This window comes from Cyprinodon tularosa, unplaced genomic scaffold, assembly GCF_016077235.1.
Source record: "Cyprinodon tularosa strain WSP-4 unplaced genomic scaffold, ASM1607723v1 ctg132, whole genome shotgun sequence".
NCBI classification, from domain to species: domain Eukaryota; kingdom Metazoa; phylum Chordata; class Actinopteri; order Cyprinodontiformes; family Cyprinodontidae; genus Cyprinodon; species Cyprinodon tularosa.
In genome coordinates, this window is record NW_024038137.1 from 529,768 (window position 1) to 549,908 (window position 20,141).

Consider the following 20,141-nt stretch of genomic DNA (forward strand, 5'->3'; position numbering starts at 1 on the left):
AAAAACCTAACCCCCCCAAATCCACAACCTGTTTGCTGTGAAGTGGAATCTGCAGGTGTCTTTTGAGAAATGCTTTCAAGTTTTAATAAGATGATAAATTATCAAGTAATTAAGAAGAGCAGTTTTGACAAACAAAGCTAACAGTTCTGTGAACCCAAAAAAAGGAAACTATACTTCATGTTTTAAGTAAGAATCAAACAAACAAAAAGAGATAAATAAAAACACACAAATCAAGTCATTATCCAACAGAATACACACATAAACATATATTTGGTTGCTGTGGACACATTTCTGCATGTGAGTAAGTCTTGCCAACCCCAGAGCAGGTGCAAGCAGCTTAGCAAACTGGGAGTCCAATTAGTACCACTATGAATTATCTTATAAAGGCCTTATTACATGCAAAACAGCCCAAAACTTGGCAGAAAGTAAGCTAAGGTTCCAACTGGTGTTCAAGGCAAAAGTCTTAACTGAAGGAATCCAAGCCTGTGTAGATTTATCAGCAATATTATAATCACAGGATTAACAGGCAGGAATGATGGACAGCCTGAATAAGGTACTAAATTATCTTCATGCTGACTCAATAAAGAAGATTTGTACTATCAATTAAAGATAAAATGAACCCTGTAAAAGCTGGTAAAATTTCAGTATTTCTGCTCTTTCATTTCCCTCCAACAATCTGCACAAGGCGTCTCTTTTATCAAACAAATCAGTCTGACTGGTGTGTGTGTGTGGTGTGTGTGTGCAAGTGTGTGTTTGGGTTTTCAGGGCTTTGTGCTGCTGGATGCCATCAAGAAACCACAAACTTTTCCCTCCACAAACTTCTCCCTCCTCCCGTGACTCTCTTTCTCATTTTAACTACAAGGTTTTGGTAAAAACTTTCAGTTTGGTTCTCACCTTCAAGCACAGCTCTTCCCACTGAGTGTGGAGCAGTTCCAGCTGTTGCTCCAGCAGAGCAGAGTCACTGGCGGCAACATACTGGGACAGGTCCGTCTTCATGGTGGCCAGCTCCCTCAGTCCGCCCTCCAAATGTTGCAGAAGGAGCTCAGCCTCCTGCATAACACACAAAAGCAGGCAGCACAGTCAGCAGACAGCCATGTATGAGTTCCAAGCTGCTTTACCTCTAGCTTGGCTTTGCCCTGTCCATCCAGATTAAAGGGCTGTGGACGGGACAGGGGGAGGGTAGAAGGGGTAAAAAAGGGGGGGAGGGGAGTGAAAGCATCAGTGCTTTAAATAAGGGGAAGGGGGGTTAACTGAAAGTGGGGAGAGCAACTGGTGGGGAGCTCCCAGCAAACTTATTTAAAAGCCCTACAAAAATACAAACTAACTAGTTTAAATTGTCATTTTAATGGGATACATGGTTAGGAAACTGAAAAAGGCAAAATTGAAATATACAATCTAGAAATTTAGTAACAGGTATCTGGAGAACTTATCATAAGAATTTATTTAGTAAATTCTGTTGCTTTTCAACAGAAACCCATCTTTAAATTGGGGCATTTCAACATCCTGATAAAATGCCTCGTTCATGAAACACTATAACTGTTCACTAATGGTTCATTTAATCTGTTTTTCCAAATTAAGAGAGGTTTGATGTTACACCACATTATGCTTGTCGCGACTCTAGAGAGGAAAAGCTTCCTTTTAACAGGAAGAAACCTCCAGGTGAACCAGGCTCAGTGTGAGCAGCCACCTGCTGAGGCAGACTGGGGTTCAAGGAGACAGAAGCAGACATAGAAAAAGAAGTCAACTGTCAACCAGCTCCACAGGCGGACCCGTTTATTCTTTTCTGTGAAATTAGGAGTGATGTACTGTCTCCACACAGTTAGGTACAGTATGCAAAGTATATACAAATGTAGTATGATCAATTGTTTATATATTCTAGGAATCCAATTTAGTGTTTAACCTGACTGGTGTTGTTTCTAACAGTTTGTTTAAGCATAGTGCTCTACCATTTACTCACAGCACCAAAAAGTCAGCCGTTTTCTAAATTGAATTACCTGGACGTGTGCTTCTTCCTTGGAGTCTTCTGGCCCTTCAGCAAGCAGATGGCTCACCTTGTCCAGTCCAGACAAGATGTTGCTTGTTTCTTTCTGACTCCGAGACCACATCTATGAGACAGAAGATTGGAAAAAAATGTTGTCAATTAATTGGTAAATGTTTCCCCTTAGCTTTTACCTCACATATTTCAATAAAGCTGTTTGATAGAATAAAACCACAATGCTGGGCGAGAAAGTTTTTAAGGTTTGTTAATTTTTCATTTAATTTTTCTGGATTAAAATACAAAGAGCACTTCAAATATTTCATGAGCCATATGTAAATATATCTGTTGGTCTGAATAGAAACAGTACCAGAGGCCTTTAAAAATACAGCAGTTTTTCTTTCTTAGATTGCTGCTTTAATGTGTTACTGAGGAGGATTTTTTCCCTTTGGATCACCTTAAAGTGGTAAGAACAGCCTGAATAACCAACGACACAATGTCCTGCAGATAAGCGGGTCAAATTATTCACAAATGATCAAGATTTGACTAATGTCCAAAAGAGTAAGCTTTGTTTCCTTGTGGAACTAGGCAAGCCTCTGCAGCTTCGTTTTCTACAAAGAAAGGGGATTTTCTGTTTAAAGATTAATGGTGATCAGGATCTAGCAGCATAAAGCTGCATAGCTGTGGTGGAAAGACACTGGTTAGCGATTCAGAATGTGGATCATGGAAAGATTTGGCAGGAAATCAGGGCTCAGCAGCAAACCAGCTACTGTGTGTGTGTGTCTGTTTGGATAGCTTCTTGTCCTGGATTGGGGTCACAACATACCAACACACTTTACTGCACTGATAATAAAGCATGCTTTATACTTTGAGATTTTGTTTTCCTAAAGCTGCAACCTAAAAGTCAAATCCTTTTCGAAGTAGAGAAATTGTCACATTTTCTTTGGATCCTATATAAACGTACAGTCACTACCAGGTCATAGAGAGTTAGATGGTAACATAAATAAGCGCCATTAAAAAAAAAAAAAACTAAACCCTATATTGCTAAGCTTATTGCATTTTTTTCTACAAATCAGGTACTTTTTTACTTCATATCATCTTGAAATTTTCTCATTTCTACCTTAGTACAACTATATTGATCAATAACTGCACAGTATTTGCTCTTTTTTGTATTTTATTCTGCTGTACAGGTTATCTTTTTAGCTGTTATTTCCATACAATCTAAGTCTTGTGTCTACTACGTGTTTGTGGCTCTGTCAGACCCTAATTTACCCACTGTAGAACAATAAAGGTTTCGTTCTTTTCTATTTGCTTAGAGCGACAAAGCTTCCCTGTTCTTTCATTTTTTCAGCTTTCAATCTGTCTGTGAAAATAATAGATTTGGAAATGTTGGTTCCTTCTTATTAAGAAAATAAAGGCCTACAACAACCTTATAGAGGCTGAAGTTACTGTAACAGCAATGGCTATAAAAAAATAAGGGGGTATAAAAGGGGTATAAAAGAATCCCTCATGGGATGAACAGCAGGTCTTATATCTTCTTAAAGATAAAAGAAGAAAAATCAACATTTTGCTCATATCAGTTTGTTTTCCTCTTGCATGTGTGGCATTCGCTCTGGGTACTCCGGGTTCCTGCCACCAAACAGGAAGCACAACAGTAAAACTGTGATTGTATTTTCTGAAGAGACGTAGGAATCCCTCACAATGAATATTAAAACATTGGAAAGGAACAATCCTTTTAAACGGCAACACTGTCTGGCAATAGTCACAATAACAATCCAACATAACTTTTGCTTATTAAACATCAAATAGGAAAATTTAACAAGCTAAAAAAGACATATCTAGGAGGGCTACCTGTACGGTGTTATTAATCAGATCTCTGTTCTTTCTTTGGTGGGAGGCGGTTCGCTCCCAGGCCTTCTGTAGATCCTGAAGCTCTGACTGCAGCTGATTCTGACTCTCTGACTCTGTAACGATTTCACACAAACAGTTCCCAGCTTCCACAGTCTGGGTGTACACAGAGGAGTGCAGACCTAGAGAGTCGTCAATAAGCTTCAGAAAAAAGAGAACAGAAAATGTGTTATTAAGATATTAGATTATTTAAATGATAGACCTGATGTTTGGCTACATCCGTGCAAACCCACCTGGTGAACATTTTGATAGAAGTGCAGCTGCTGCACTGTGTGAAGACATGGTCCTGTAGGGGGCAGAATAGAGTCCACCTCTCTGAACAGCTTCTTTAGCTGTTTAAAACCATGTTGGTATTTTCTCCACAGCTTCAGATGCTCCTTAGTCAGACACCAGTTATCTGCAGCTAGAGCCACAGAACTGGACCAGCTCCTCCTTATACAGGCCGCTTCACACATAAGTTCAGACCTGAACATGGAGTAATAAAAAAAATAAATAAAGTTACTTTATTTTATCTGGAGAAAACCTAAAGTTAACACAAATGCATACATTTACTGAATTCATAATATTACAGTCTTAGGGGTGGATGTTTTTTACGGTAGAGGTAAAATAAACAGGCTTCTCTTAAACTCATGGCAAAACATGTTCAGAAAATTAAATAAAGGCTAATTAGAAACAAGCAGATTATACATTTCTAAAAAAACTATTGTACATTATGCTGCTGCTATCCTGACTAACAAACTAAAACAACTGATGGGTGAGATTACAGTAAAAACATAAAGAAGAAGGATTTATTTACCGAGCTTTGATGAATCCCGAAAAATTTAAAGTAAGAAAATTATTCACTTCTCATCGAGTGAAATTAGCATTTAAACTCAGACCAATAAAACTGGGATTCTGGCTTCCATACATAATTTTTGTGCCTATTTGGCAAACAGAGCTGTTAATCAATCAGTTTAATGAAATCAAGTTTTCCAATCATTTTTACGACCTAATTAAGCCATCGGAGAAACTGCTGTGGTTTCTGAATCAGTGTCATGCTCCACTTGTGACAGGGATTTAGAAGAAATACTCTACAAACATCAGAGTAGAACACTATAAATTGGTCAGGGAGGAGTATTCCTACATCATGATGTCTGAAAACATATCAAAGCAACAAAAAGGTAGCTACAGAAAAGACTTATCAAAGTTATGGAGTGGATAAATCAATATCAAGACCCCAGAATATGAGTTAAACACATAGAGGGGCCAAAAACTTTGATTTTGCAAAGCTTTGTCAAAAAGCTTTGACAAAGCTAATAATGGCTTCTCCATGGATGCCAATTCAGCTTTCTTTAAGTATTTTCATAATTGTGGTAGATGTTCCATCTCTAAGGCTTAGATAAAATGGAAACTTTTCTTTTTAAAGTTGGAGCAAACCTACAAAATGAGCAGAGAAATCATTTCTCTTTTGAAAAGTCATATAATTGAATTGTTTCATTAATGCACTTACAAAGCACTTACTAACTAATTTCAAAGTCCTGGATGTGTTTTAATGATGCATTCACCAAAGTTTTCTAATACCCTTGAAAATATTCTGCATTATTCACCTTTTTTCTCCAGTTTTAGTTTCTGTGGCCTTGACTGCATCACAGAGAAGACCTTGAAGGAGCTGATGCCCATTTATGACCTCAGCCTGAAGATTCTGTGGGAGTAAATGGTTACACCAGGATAAAGAACATACCAACATTATCTCATTATTACACTGTGAAAAGGCACGTTATTGTTAATCACTGTCACTATTCCAATTATAGCCATTCAACTGAGCAAGATGAAATAATTTATTACGATCTGTTCTACCTGATGGACAATCAGTATCTGTTTAAGGTTTGAGTAACTCAGAGATTTTCTGCATGCTGATTCTTGCTCCAAGTTCTGCTGGATACGCTGCAGTTTTTCCCTCGTTTCTTGAAAGTCACGGGTGCTGTGAGGCTTGCCTTGCAAGGTTCTACGAAAAAAAAACAAAAACATAAACTTTAGACATAAAAAGGTCACCTTTCCATGGAACAAGATAGCAATGTCAGTTGTTATGCAGATAATTAGCGAGACGGTATGCTGAGCTTTATGGGGAGATCCAGTGGATTGCGTGGGTTGATACTAGAGCTTCACTCAGGGACCTGGAAGATGGAAGTCCAGTTGGATAACACAGGTTGAGAGAACCTGTCCATGATGAGCAATCATGGAGCAACAGTGGAGAGGAAAAACTCCCCGTTGAAGAAACCTCTGGAAGACACAGGCTCAACATGGAGGTCTTCTGCCGGACTGGTTGAAATGAGACAGGGAACGCAGTAAGAGTCCTTGAGAAATGACACTCTGATGAAGCTTTGGCTGAAAGAGGGGCCGGAGGTGGGTTGAAACGGGGTCATCTGAATGAAGTCACACGGCGCATCCGCCGCCTGGGCACAGGAGCAGACAGGTGCGTATCGAAAGTCTTTTAAGATAAACTTTGATTGCAGATTGGCTTTCGTGGAGGTGTGGCTCAAAGCTGATTGGCTGTGTCGCAGGTGGATGAAGCAATTCATTTCTTCAGTTGAACCTCCACCTAGACTCCATTACTTGGGTGTATTTATATGTAAAGACTGAAAAACTAAATAACCAAGACTACAGGCATGTTTTTAAATTCAGAGGAGAAAATATTTCTGAATATTGGCCACAGGATGTAATTAAAAAGTGTATAATACAGACATTTACTTTAAGTGGCATCAATCTAGCCTCTGGCACTTTTTAAAAAAAATACATTACATTAGAGCAACATACTTTTTATTTAGGACTAAACTTCTCCTTTCAGTATTATGACATAATATAACCCATACAATTGAATATTGTTCCACTTCTAGGTCATGCACAATGCAGCCTGCAGTATATCTTTATCTTTTCAGGGACTTTCTTTAGAGATTCAGACTGAGAAAAGAAAATAGACAGGATCTTTTTTTCATCTAACAAATAAAAAAATATGAAATCATTATATCAACGGTTTCTACTTCAAACTCAAAATATATTTTTTATGATTAACTATTAGGAGAAAATGTTGTTCGTTGAACTTTTATTTTAAAGTATAAGATTTTGGTAAATTTAATCTTTTTTGCTGATGGCTACACACATCAGACCAACACCAGCCTGCAGTTGCAAACACCTGTTTTAGGTAAGTATGGTGAACTTTGAGCTGCGCCAGCTTAAATGATGTGTGCACAAATGCCCCAGGCTCGAGAACCACTGGAGCAAGTTAGGGTAAGCGTTTCAATGCCACAGAGAAATGAGCAGACAAGGTAATCCACCTGAATAGACTCACTGTTAGCTAGATAATCAGAAACCAGATGAAGAGATGAGAAAAAGGTCCTGCAGCTCTTAGAGTTTTAAATGGCTGACTGAACTCAAAGTTCATTCTTTATTGTATCCAAATTCATCTTAAACACTTTAACAGATCAGATTAAGCTTTTTGTTGTCTGAATGTTCTTGTTTTTGTAAGCACATGTATAGATTGATTTTAATTAAGTCTTTGACCTTGGATGCAACAAAAGCAGTTACAGAACTAAAAAAGCTGAACAGCTTATCTTTCCATGGGAACTGAATTGAAAGCTTAGATTCTTAAATTACCAGTAAAATATATCAGACACATTTAGCCATTAATATATAAATCTAAACTAGAAAACGGGTCATTTATTACTGCTTTGTGTTCTCTTTTGTCAGGAAGCTTACTTACGTAGATCAGAAAATATGTTTTCCCGTAGAGCACTTTGAATTAGCCTGTGTAGGAACTGATCTTTGCCATTTTAATAGTAAGATGATAAAAACATTTAAAAAAGTAAACAAAACATTAAGGTGAGATGCATACTTTTACATCTTGCATAGTGTGGTGGTAATTTGTCAGTTTTGTAAACTTGAATTCTACATGGAAAACGATGGTATCGGATCCAACTTTCTCACTTGTTTTCATCTGTTGCCTGGGTAAAGGTGTCCATCCACTGCCTGCTGATTGGCTGAACTCTCTCCATCTCCTCGTCGATGTTGATGTTGCCACTCGTCTCTCTAACGTCTTCTAGCGATAGAACGGTATTGCTAAGTTTCAAAAGAGCCTGTTGGTAATTTAAGACAAAGTATAAAGGTATGAAGGAGATTTTTATTTAGGTTAAACTACACCTTAAAATAGAAATAATCATGTAGATGAGAATCAAATAGTTCATAAAACCTGTAGAGGATCTGCATCATACGAGCCAAGGGTCTCTAGTTCCAAATCCTCCTGCAATGGAAAAGAAATATATTCAATTTTATTTCAATAGCTGATTTCAAAATGTTATGTTCATTGTAGAAAATATTTTAGTACGGTTAAAAATTCAAAATATATCTAACCTCAAGATTTTGTCTTTTTCCTGATATTGCCTGGTTCAGCAGCAGGATATCACGGGTCAGTAATCTAGCCTCTGATTTAATTAAATTTGCAGATAACGGTTCAAGTCGTCCTAGAAGACCTTTAGAGGCTGCCACTACATCTCCTGCATTGTTCTGTAGCTCTTCAGCAGCATCCTGCAGCCTCTAGATAATTAAAGGAAGAGTTGGTTAAGAAATCAGCATATTGGTCTTTTTAATTTTTTATTTCCAATTATTTCATTAAAATACATGGATATTTTAATCTGAAGAAACACAGAAATTTTTCTTCTGAAATACATCACTATAAGGTTTTAAAAAATGTGCCTCAATTTTATTTGGGAGGAAAAAGGAACCAAAGAGAAAAATCATAAATGTAAGCCCAAAAACATTTTCCTTTGGTCAAATGAAAAAACAAACGTCATCTGCTTTACGCAACAGAGAAGAGAGGACGTCGGGTGTACCAACTGGAAGCGGAACACCACTGATATTTCTCATCAAAAGCACATGCTACCTCATCCTTCCAAGAATAGGAGAGTAGATATTGAGAAAAACATTTAATTAAATTGTGCACCCAATGCTTGGACCCCCTGAACATCCACCTGGAACAGATGAGTCAAGCAGGGAATCTAATGGTTTTGAAAATAAATAATAATGCATTTGGGAGATGAAATAAAGGGTTGTGAACCTGGTCAAATTTCGGCACTTGTTTTTGTCAATGCTTGCAGTGCCTAACAGGGACATTGTATATTTTCTTTCCAGCTTTAAAGCAGATGGAAAAGATGAACAAAAAATAATTAGTATTATGAGAAAATTCAGTACTTATTGTGTGTTAACTAGCTTATGGCAAGGATTGTACGTAAATCATAGATATCTTACAACAATTTTAATTGAAAGACTAAATCGCTCCATACAGTATTAGCCATTCAAAAATTCCCCACTTTCCTTGATAGGCACTTGGCTGGTCCTGGCCTGGTCTCCTACAATTCATTTTTAAACATCAATCTTTGTACTAAAATATATAGGGTGGAGTCAGAGTAAATAAATATGCATGCCTAGTGGCTGGAAGTTGGAGGAGATTGGGAGCTGCAGGGAAGTGGGCATCCATTCGGCTGGCATTTGACTGGGAAGGGCCATTTTTTTCATTGCTGCTACTATATATACATTAAAACCTAATGATCATATTCCTCATTCTAACCTTCAGTGAGCAAACTGATGCTTCTGCATCATTTCCAGGTGAAGAACTTGACAGCCTCTCCCACTCATTCCACAGGTGTTGCAGGCGTCCAGAAATGCTCCGAGAAAGGTTAACATAATCATGCCAGAGGGAAATGGTCTCTTTAATCTTGTTCTGCTCATCTCTTATCTCTTGGAGAATGTCCTTTGATCTGATTTGACAAACACAAAAGTACTTTTTTACATATTATAATTTTGTTATGTTAGTTAGTGTTTGAGCAAAATGTTAATAGTAGAGTAATAAGAGAGAGGGACATTGTAACTTATAGAAAAACAAGAGAAAAACAAAGGGAACAGAATGGTTGGATGGTCACATCTGAGATTTAACAAACTTTCTGCTAGATGGAATTTTAAATTATGCTTATTAAACATATTTAATTTGAGTAAATTCGACTTATTTGCGTATACTGAAATAGCCTTTGTATGTGAACCATAACTTAGCTTCACAAACCCTTTTCGCAGCTCCTCTACTTGATCACTAAGTGGCTGCGCTGATCCATCAGGGAGAGTTTCCACAAGCCCCTTGTAGGATTTGTCTGCAGCCGTCCAAAATTGCTCTCCCTCTGCCTCCACCTTCACCTGGAGGTCCTGTGCGAAATGAAAAACACCTTTCATTTCATGTTTGCTCTCTAGAAGTACATTTACTTCCCTACAATGCAAGAACATAGACTGAAAGAGGTTGACAGCTGGAAGTCTGTCAGTGCCCACACTCTCACTAAAGCTATCAAGGTTGGATTCAGAGGCTTTTAACCACAGTTACAGCTTGCTGTTCTACAAAAAACTTTTAAGTTTTATTATGGCCTCTTCAGTTGTATGCTTCATGCTGCTCAGTCTGTTAGAATTTAGATTAACTTGTTTTAAGGTAATAGTTAAACTACTGTAAAGGATACAGATTGTAACATACATTTGTGCTTGTTTTTGTCACTTTCATCTTATTCTGAGAGATAGGCCTTTCTAACCTCAAGGATTCCTAAGTATCCTTCAGCCTGCTGCAGGGAGAAGAGTGGTGCCTGCTGCTGCTGCAGGGCACAGCACGCCCTAGTGGTATACAAGGCAACATCCCCCAGAGCTCTGTGGAAACATGTCCACTTCTCCACGGTTTCTTCAAGAGCTGGTTTGAAATCTTCCATCTGAAAAAAAAAAAGCCAAAGTCAAAGTGGAAAATAAAATGCAATTCCAGTTTGGTGAATGTAGATAAGCTACTATAATATTCGAACAATATCCTTCACATGTTTTCTTTCAAGTTATTTTACAATCCTAACATGAGATAAAGAGGCCAGAATATAAGACATTAAAATGTAAATATAGCTCATTAGTTAGGTTTTTTTAAGGGGGGCAATAGGACAGAATAAAAAAAAATTGCAAATATATTTGGATGGTTCAGGAAATAGTATTAAACAAATTAATTATATACAGGATAGATGGATGGATGGAAGGAAGCTTGAAACCTTTTAATTTCAGCAGGATTTAAACTCTATGTTTTTACCTGTTGATAAAGATCATCACAAGTCCTTCTCACACTCTCTGCTTGATAACAGAAGATCCCATCACACAGGAGCTTCTTTTCCTTCTCATAATGTATTTGTACAGTTTTCAGTTCCTGCAAAGCTGCAGAAACCTCCTTGATTCTGCTAAGATCAACCTAGAAGATAAATGGCCACCTCAGATTAGAGAAGGACGCTCTGCAGAAAGCCCTTCACAAAATGCATACATTCATCTGGATGATTCCCATCCTCATACCTCCAACTCTACAACCGCATAGTGAGCCAAAGTTTGACCAGTGGACTGTTTCCACTGATTCATTCTACTTTTCTGCTGTTCCGTCCAGCTGTGCAGTCTCTGCAGATGTCTTTCTCGTTCTGCACAAGCGTGATGGATGTGTTCTACTTTGTGAATCTGGGGAAGTACAGAGATGTGTAGCCAATTTATGTAAAGAGAAAATCACATCAAAAATCATGGGGAAAAAATCTACTTCAGATAGAAATACAGGATGTTCTAGGTTTGTATTTCTGGCATGGTTTCATTCATTATCTAACATTTATCTATGATGTGATAAAACAAATCTAAAACAAAGAAGTTTTAAATTGAAGCTGTGTTGAAGATATTTCTCACTTAGTTAAGTATAATTAAATGGATCCTGAATGAACTGGATATAAAACAGAAATAAAGGAGGGACTGACCTGGATGTCCAGCTCCCTCTGAAGGAGCAGCCACTGAAGTCTAACACTGCCGAGCTTCTCTGCGAAGGTTGTGCATTCAAAGCGGCGAGTTTGGACATTTTCTGTCGCCACATTAGCGCCAGGCTGAGACATAAAATCAATGAGTTGTTGAAGACTGCCCACAGCTATCCTTAACACCTGAAATAAAAGGCATGGAGAACACTTTTAATGGCAAAAGAAGAATTTCCCATGAGTATGCACGTAATAACAGTATAGACGGAAAGGAATTACTTATTTTTTCACATTGCAACCATAAACTTTAACACTTCTATTGAGATTTTAGATGCTAGTAGAGACATTCCAAAAGACCTGCAGCTGTAATTGATGAACTGATTCAAGGAGGGTGAGAAAAATGCTTAATACACCTTGTAAAACCTTCAATGTTTTCCTTTGACATTCAAACCTGACCTACTTTGTGTTGTTCTATCAAATAAAATCCCAATATAATGAACATCAAGAACGCTGTTGAAAAAAAACAGCATCCTTTTATTCAGTCACTGTTGGTACTATTAACAATCTAAATCCCATCAAACAGTAAGAAGCGTTACCCGACAGTGCTGCAGAATTTCAGCAATCTCAGCTGCGTTTTGGGCCTTTGGGACTCTTTCCTTCTGCCGGTTCAGCTGCGCTTCCCTTTCCTTCATCCACTTCTCCAGTCTAGGCAGCATATTTAGTGGTGGCTGGGCAGGCACCAGGCGCTGATAATAATTCAGTATAAAAGTAATTTCACATAACATTAATGGATTTTAGTTTCACATAAACATCTTTCCTTTTGTATGCCTTTTTCATTAATTTGATTGATCTTATTCAAGGTCATTTGAGATTACAACATCTGGTCAGTCCTTTGGAGAACAATGTCTATAAAACTCTCCTCGGAAGAGGAAATCAGTATATCATCTGCCAAAGTGGTTTCCAGATTGCAAGACTTCAACTCAACCTTCTGATAAAAAAAATACCAATTACAGTGATGCCAAATAGCTGTTTCCAGTCACTGGTGATGAATGGAGATAAAAATTAAGTGTGACCTTCCTTTCTCTTCCTCCCCTCTCTGATCGGCCCAAATGGCATTATTCAGACAGGTTCAAGTTTATACTCCCCACAATAAAGTAGGGCTTTCTGTCTCTAATTATTTCTGAAAACAAACAGCACTTACATGAAATTTGACCTGAATGCCTTCATGGTTCCAAATTGAAAGAAAAAACTGAGTCCTATATCTTTTTATTCTAGTTATTTGACCATTTATTCCTCAAAAAACAGAAACACTATACCTGCAGTAGAAGCTCCTGTATCTTGGAAAGGTCAGAGGTCAGCTGGGTGCAGTTGGCCTCCAGCTGTAAGATCTGACCTCTCAGTTCAGGACAATCAGCTTCCTTTAGGTGGAGAAGTCGAGTAACCTCTTTGGAAAGTGACTCTTTCTGTGCAGACGTGGCTTCCAGCTCCATGGAGAGGTCCTGAAAAAAGAAAAAAAAAGTTAATATGATAGAGATACCTGATAAAATCTTTTCTTGCTTGATCTCTGGATTTCAAGCACTGCACTTTATAACATTAGAAGGATTTTTTTTTTCACAGCAACAAATAGTATTTTATAGTGCAGGATGGCTGAAACACATCTCTCTTAAAATTAAGATATCGTGTCTGAATCATAACTCACCACAGTAAATAAATGTGAAAAATCAATGAATGAATGAATAGACAAATGAATGAATTAATGTATGAATACTTTGGCTTTATACCGAATACCGTGCCCTTTTTTTTTTTCAAATTCCAAACTTACTGATGGCCGGAATGCCTGAGTTTTCAGTCCTTCATCTCTAATTCATGGCAGGTGTTTCTATTGTGACCAGGCATAGAACCAGCAAAATGGATGGATGGATGGATGGATGGATGGATGGATGGATGGATGGATGGATGGATGGATGGATGGATGGATGGATGGATGGATGGATGGATGGATGGATGGACCAATGGATGGACCAATGGATGGATGGATGGACCAATGGGTGGATGGATGGATGGATGGATGGATGGATGGACCAATGGATGGATGGATGGATGGATGGATGGATGGATGGATGGATGGATTGACAGATTTCTAACTCTTGAGCAAAGCTATAATGTCCACAATAAGTGATTTATTTTTAAGAAATATTAAAACACAGATTTTGTTTTCATAAAAGTGAAGAAAATAATCTAAAACACAAGGAAACAAAAGAAATGTAATAATAAACATAATAAAAAAAAATTTTGGTAACAAATATTTGGAAATTAAAGCACTGAACTGATAGAAATGCAGGTTATTTTTAATAAAATAAAAGGCAGTAGATAAGAGAGCCTTACCAGCAGCTCAACCAAACTTCTTTGAAGAGTCTCCTGACCCAGGTCTGAGGAATCTGCCAGATCTGACAAAGTCTTCAGGTGTTTGCTGGCACCGAGCAGACATTCACTGACCAAAGGAAGGTCGGCCTGGAATCTGCGGGGAGGACAGGAAACACAAATAGATCAACCAGTGGGGTAGAACATAAAGGCACTCCCAAACAGAAAAAAACAAAAACCTTGAAAGTTATCCGAGGGCAGAAATGAAAATAAGTCTTGCTTACATTTTTTTTCTAACCTTCCCCTTAACTCTTTTACAGTCTGTGTTAGGGATTCAGAAATCTGATAAACATACGAAGCGTATTTAGGAATTCCTCCCACAGAGGCTATGGTCCACTCATATTTACAGACAAGGACCCAGGGATGTTATTTGGCTTGAAGTCTTCCAGCTCAAATTCCTTAAACTGTTTCAAAGTGTCTTTCAGAAGAGCTTGCAATGTCATCAGTAAACTTCACTGACATGATTTATGGTAAAACTACTGCAATGTTTTTTTTGTAAATGTTTTTGATTAATATAAGTGAATCTTTATTAAAGGGCTATCCAAGATTATTAATAATACCTCCATACGGAGGGATTGAACACAGATTTACTTTGGGGCTCAGTAACTTTTGCAGCAATATTTTAACAGGTAAAACATCAAGAGAATTAACAGAAAGCAATAAAGCCTGAGATGACTTCCTGTTTAAGTAACTACAGGTTTTACTAGTTATAGCAGGGCTGTCCAAAGTGTGGCCCAGGGACCATTTACAGCCTTTAGAGTTTATTTCTGTGCTCAGGCCAAATGGATTCTTCAAATGTAGCTTATGCAGGATATTTAGGAGGAGATTTTTCAAATCTAACTTTGTAAATGGAAGTGTTAGGTATAACAAAGTATTTTCCTTTTATTATAGCTATTTTGTCATACATTTTAACTTAACTATTAGGGATAATTTACTCACGGGTCTGAACCCCTGAGTAAGTTCAAGTTGATGAAGTTGGTTTACGAAGTGAAAAGCTTGGACCCCACTGGGTGAAATTATTCCTTAAACAATAAGGAACAAAAAACTGATTCTATACCTTTGCTGTGTTTGATGCTAACAAACATTGCTAAATGGAAGGTCTCATATCCATCACCTCTACTGATCTCCTATCAAGTCACAGAGTTAACAGGTCCAGGAAGGAAACCAAGACATCCATCTTAACAGCAACACTCAAGGCCACTCACTCATTCACTCGGATGATAAACATCCTGATTTTTAGGACGAGGAAACCCTCCATCCATTTCCAATCACGCTTATCCCTGCTTGGGTCACGAGGGGTGCTGGTGCCTATCTTCAGCTGTCTATGGGCAAGAGGCGGGGTACACCCTGGGCAAGTCAAGGATGAGCCAAGTTATCCAAAAGAAGGAGGCTGAATTAAGCTTTATGTGCCTGGGATCGCGCTCTCTCCATACCACTGCAGTTTGAAAGGACAGGCCATTGTTGTCCAATCTGGTAATGCTGTTTGGTTTGGTCACACTAGGATTGTAGGATGGAGAAGGAGATGAATAGAGGAACTAAGGTCCTATAAGCAATAATGCGGGAATAACCTTCATAGGCTGGATGTGCTCAGCCTTGGAGATAAGGAGCTCTGGCACAGAGCTGTTAATCCTCTAGAATAAAGAGCGTTAGCTGTGGTGGTCAGGGCCTCTTATCATGGCTGCTTCCTTTTTTCCATCGGAAGACCAGGGCAGAATTCACTATATGGAATATAGTTAATATGCTAAATGGTAAAGACACCTTAAGAATACAAAGAATAATAAATAAATTTAGAGGATGGGCTGCTCAGCGGCACAGTGGGTAGCACTGCTGTCCTGCAGCCAGGAGGATCTGGGTTTGATTACCAGCCCAGGGTCTTTCTGCATGGAGTTTGCATGTTCTCCCTGAGCATGCGTGGGTTCTCTCCAGGTACTCCGGCTTCCTCCCACAGTCGAAAAACATGACTGTTAGGTTAACTGGCTTCTCTAAATTCTCCTTAGGTGTGGGTGGTTGTTTGTCTCTGTGTTGCCCTGCAATGGACTACCCTGCCCCTCACCCATTGACAGCTGGAGCACCCCTTGTGACCCCACTTGGGATTAAAACAAGGGTGGTATAATTTTTTTTTTTATGTGAGTTGGTCTCTTTATCTTACTTTAAATATGGATGCTTCAAAGTTAATGAACTGTTAAAAAGAATAGAGGGTAGGCAGGAGGAGAAAGACTTTGCTAATTTAAAAAAAAAACAAATAGTGGAACTTAATTTAAAAGCATAAAACATATGAAAACGTATTCTGTTATTAATGACAATTTGTGAAATACTCAAGCAGTGATAAATCTTTCTAATAATTCTGTTTTCTGAATCCATCCTTCTGACTGCTAATACTGAACCTGGCCGATCTGTGCCTGCTTTCCTGGATGTTTCTTAGGCGCAGGATCTCTTGTTCTATATGTCTGTAGACACTTTTCCATCTCAGCTCCAGAGCGCCCCCTGCCGGTCTGACCGAGGTACTGAACCATGGCTCTGCCTGCAGATCCGCCCTGTGATCGAGAAGCACTCCCAACAGACCTCTGCTCTCTTCCAGCTGGAGCAGAGTTTGCTGCGAGACGAGAAGGATAGAGATAAAAATCATGAAGAGAGTAAACAATGACAGCCTCAGCCATCAAAGCAGTTTATAAAAAGTTACTTTATGCACAACTTTTGACACTTACATGTAGATATTTAAAACTATTTTCAGAAAAAAAGCAAAAAAGCATTGCCTTTTCAATAACTAACTTTTTTCGTTACATTAATTTCAAACAACATAAGGGTCTCAAAACTTAGTTTGTTCAAATTGAATCTGGTTGTTGTTTGATATGTTTGTCAAAGTTATTCGGGGAATTTTTACCCAAGAAAATGTAAATTACCAGCAAAAGGTATGTTTGTGTGATCTGATTCTTGCATTTCCTAAAATGTAAAACTGCAAAAACACAAAATCTAAAACTAAATGAAACTAAAAAATTTTTATACTTATTGAAATGTGTTTTTTGTATTGGCCTTTTTTATAAGGAGATAAGGCAGTTTCAGCAGTGAACAGGAAAAAGGGGCATTGGTAATTATTTATTCAGTTTTCTCTTAAAATATGAATTTTCTGTTCAGCTTTGTTTTTATCGGAAAAGGAGTAAGGAAGTGATCTTAGAAAATAAATGAGCGTGAATCATTTTTTTTTTTTACAGGAATTACCTCACAGGCATGTAGTCTCCTTTCTATTGTCTTCTCCTCATCATCATCTCCTTCAGGTTCTCTACCTATAAAGGCTTCAGACTCATCCAACATCCTTCCAAGTTGACCACAAAGCTTTTCCCAAAGGATCCAATCCTAAACAAAGACAAATGTATGTTTTTAAGCAAAACCCAGATAGTTATTGTACAACATAAATGCAGATTGATGTTTTCATAAACTCATGTGTTCTGCAGCAAAAAAAAAAAAAAAAAAAAATTCAAACCTTAAGTCTCTTTTGAGAAGTAACTTCTTCCTCCAGAACTTGTTGCTGCAGATCTTTAGCCCTGGCCTCCAGACGCAGCCATTCATCTTCTTTGCTCTTAAGTGCATTAGGTTCATGTTGGAAAATAAACTGAAGAAAAGACAGCTGGGATCTGAAGACCTGGAGGAGTTTCTGTGTAATAGGAGTCCAGATTTGTGACAAAGACAAATTAAGAGCAACAAATAATTTAATGAAAAAAAAAAAAAAAGATTTTTGACATTTCATTTCAAAAGATTAAATGAAAAACAAATATTCCGGCAGGTTTTGTTTTACTTTTCTTGGAAAAGTAGACGTTTTTACCTAAATCTGCCTAAATATTGAAGAACTGCATAACAGGATACCTTGCGTCTGCAGAGAGCAACTTGAAGTTTGCTGCGGTTGGGAATATGGCTGGTCCATTTTGCTGTTAAACTGTCTTCCACCTGTTTCAGGAGGCGAGTTACCCCCTGAAGCAACAGTTGAGAGGCCAGCTGAAGTTCCTCTTTTCCCCCTGTATTCACTCTCAAGCAGCTGCCCAGTGCACACTAAGAAGAAGACCGAGGCAGAGTTATAGCTGATTTTTGAAATGGCTAAAAGAAATGATTGTGAATAGTGAGAATATATTTGCTGAACTTTCAGAAAAAAAATTGTACGACTAAAAGCTGGTTAGGAAAAAATGGTTTTCCCAAATGTAATTCCATAAGGATTTCCCTTGCTCAAACCTTTAGATCTAAACCTAATTTATTTGTTGAAAAATGTTAACTATTCAAACAAAATGTAAAATTGAGTGCCAAGTTACCTCCAAACTGAGAGCACTATTCGGTTCTGGGAAGGTCTCACAATGTCCTATGTCAAATGCATCCAGGAGAGACAAAATGTCGGAGGAGGGAGTCTATGGAGAGAAGTAAAAACATGGTGACATGCTGAAATGAAAAGGTTTTAAGTTTCCATCCATCCATCCATCCATCCATCCATCCATCCATCCATCCATCCATCCATCCATCCATCCATCCATCCATCCATCCATCCATCCATCCATCCATCCATAGGGCTGGTGCCTATCTCCCGCAGTCTAAGGGCGAAAGGCGGGGTACAACCTGGACAGGTCACCAGTCTGTTGCAGCACAACACAGAGACACACAAAGACAAACAACTATGCACACACACACTCACACCTGAGGACAATTTAGAGAAGAATTAACCTAACAGTCACGTTTTTGCTGCTGTTTAACAGCTAAATTACTACTATGATTTGATCCAACGAGGAAAGCAACAGCCAGTTATTGCTAAATAAAAAATAAAAAAATAAAAAAGTGCTTGTAAACTAATTATGAACTTCAGAAAAAACAACAGGTTTGAAAGTTTCCTGCTCTGGAACTTCTAGATCTGTCTTTATAACAAAACAAGCAAAAAAAGCATCAGCAAAAGGCGAGAAAAGCAAATGTCATTGCTAACTAATTGGGAAAGGGTAAGAACTACATTTCCAAACGATCTAATGTCAATTTTATGACAAGAAAATGGACAATTTGTAAGATGCTCTTCAATATTTATGGGCGTCAATATCCCGGCAATTTTACCGTAAGGTCTGATTGTTTTGTCTCAAAGCTTTGAATCGTTTAAATAAAGCACAGTACTTCCGGAATAATGCAACTTTTAGAAAGTAAATGTTTTTAGTTGTAATGCACTGTGCTCTGTTTGGTAATAAGCAAACTTAATTATCAATTAAAACACCCAAAGCCAAAAGTGAAGCAGTGATAAGATGATGATTTGGGTTTCTTTACCAGCTAGCGGACCAATGAGTGCACCATGAATTCCTCACTGCACCAAAGTAGCCCTAATTTTTGCTGCAGGTGGTGGTTGAATTAAATAAATCACAGGATGGTCTTTAACACATTTCTGGAAAATATTGGCAGTTTGTAAAATATCAAACCTGATCTTGGTTCTGTAGCCCTGAGTGTTTCACCAGCTGATTGTGGGAGGAGTTGAGGAGAAGCTGGACCATATGAAGATAATCCTGAAGGGACGTCAAACAGCTTTGAGCTTCTGATTCTTCCACCAGTAAAGAAGGTCTGATATGCGATTCCATTTTACCCATCAGCTCAGTCATAGTGACCAGCTGAGCTGATAAACACTGCGACAGAATGTGAACAGAAATAAAGAAGTTAGAACATTTATGTGGAAATCCAGCATGAGATAAAAAAAAATATAATTATTACAAAAAAACGGGGGGAAAAAAGTTTATCTAGACAACAGATTTTTAGGTTGTTTAATAAAAGTGTAAAAACGTTGATGGAGAACTACCTCCAGCTGCAGCAGCCTCAATTGAGGGTCCCCTGCTAAGCTTTCCTTATTAGTTAGAAGGTGGGTTAATGAGTTGAGACAATGGAGGACCCTCTGCACAGTCTCATACATCTTCTTCTTTATATCTAGATGGGGAGAACTTGAGGCCGTCACCTGGGGATCATTATCAAAGGAGAAAGTCACTTTTACACAATTTGATTGATTGATTGATTGATTGATTGATTAAGTTTATTGA

At 38.1% G+C, this 20,141-nt stretch overlaps 1 protein-coding gene across 1 annotated transcript in view; it reads right to left on the reverse strand.

Annotated features, from left to right (window-relative positions):
• Positions 1–20,141, reverse strand: part of LOC119778375 (nesprin-2-like) — a 105,509-nt gene that overhangs the window by 22,935 nt on the left and 62,433 nt on the right. Inside the window, exons 69-93 of the mRNA XM_038277567.1 lie at positions 19,907–20,059; positions 19,536–19,736; positions 18,405–18,497; positions 17,968–18,150; positions 17,588–17,758; positions 17,326–17,460; positions 16,494–16,702; positions 14,074–14,206; positions 13,005–13,187; positions 12,285–12,434; positions 11,698–11,874; positions 11,258–11,413; positions 11,004–11,159; positions 10,477–10,647; positions 9,969–10,105; positions 9,480–9,669; positions 8,267–8,449; positions 8,106–8,156; positions 7,844–7,992; positions 5,720–5,867; positions 5,470–5,564; positions 4,117–4,348; positions 3,827–4,024; positions 1,995–2,105; positions 895–1,050 (exon numbers count right to left, since the gene is read on the reverse strand). Of these exons, the coding sequence (XP_038133495.1) occupies positions 895–1,050; positions 1,995–2,105; positions 3,827–4,024; positions 4,117–4,348; positions 5,470–5,564; positions 5,720–5,867; positions 7,844–7,992; positions 8,106–8,156; positions 8,267–8,449; positions 9,480–9,669; positions 9,969–10,105; positions 10,477–10,647; positions 11,004–11,159; positions 11,258–11,413; positions 11,698–11,874; positions 12,285–12,434; positions 13,005–13,187; positions 14,074–14,206; positions 16,494–16,702; positions 17,326–17,460; positions 17,588–17,758; positions 17,968–18,150; positions 18,405–18,497; positions 19,536–19,736; positions 19,907–20,059 (3,921 nt within the window). The remainder of the gene's footprint in view (positions 1–894; positions 1,051–1,994; positions 2,106–3,826; positions 4,025–4,116; positions 4,349–5,469; positions 5,565–5,719; positions 5,868–7,843; positions 7,993–8,105; positions 8,157–8,266; positions 8,450–9,479; positions 9,670–9,968; positions 10,106–10,476; positions 10,648–11,003; positions 11,160–11,257; positions 11,414–11,697; positions 11,875–12,284; positions 12,435–13,004; positions 13,188–14,073; positions 14,207–16,493; positions 16,703–17,325; positions 17,461–17,587; positions 17,759–17,967; positions 18,151–18,404; positions 18,498–19,535; positions 19,737–19,906; positions 20,060–20,141) is intronic.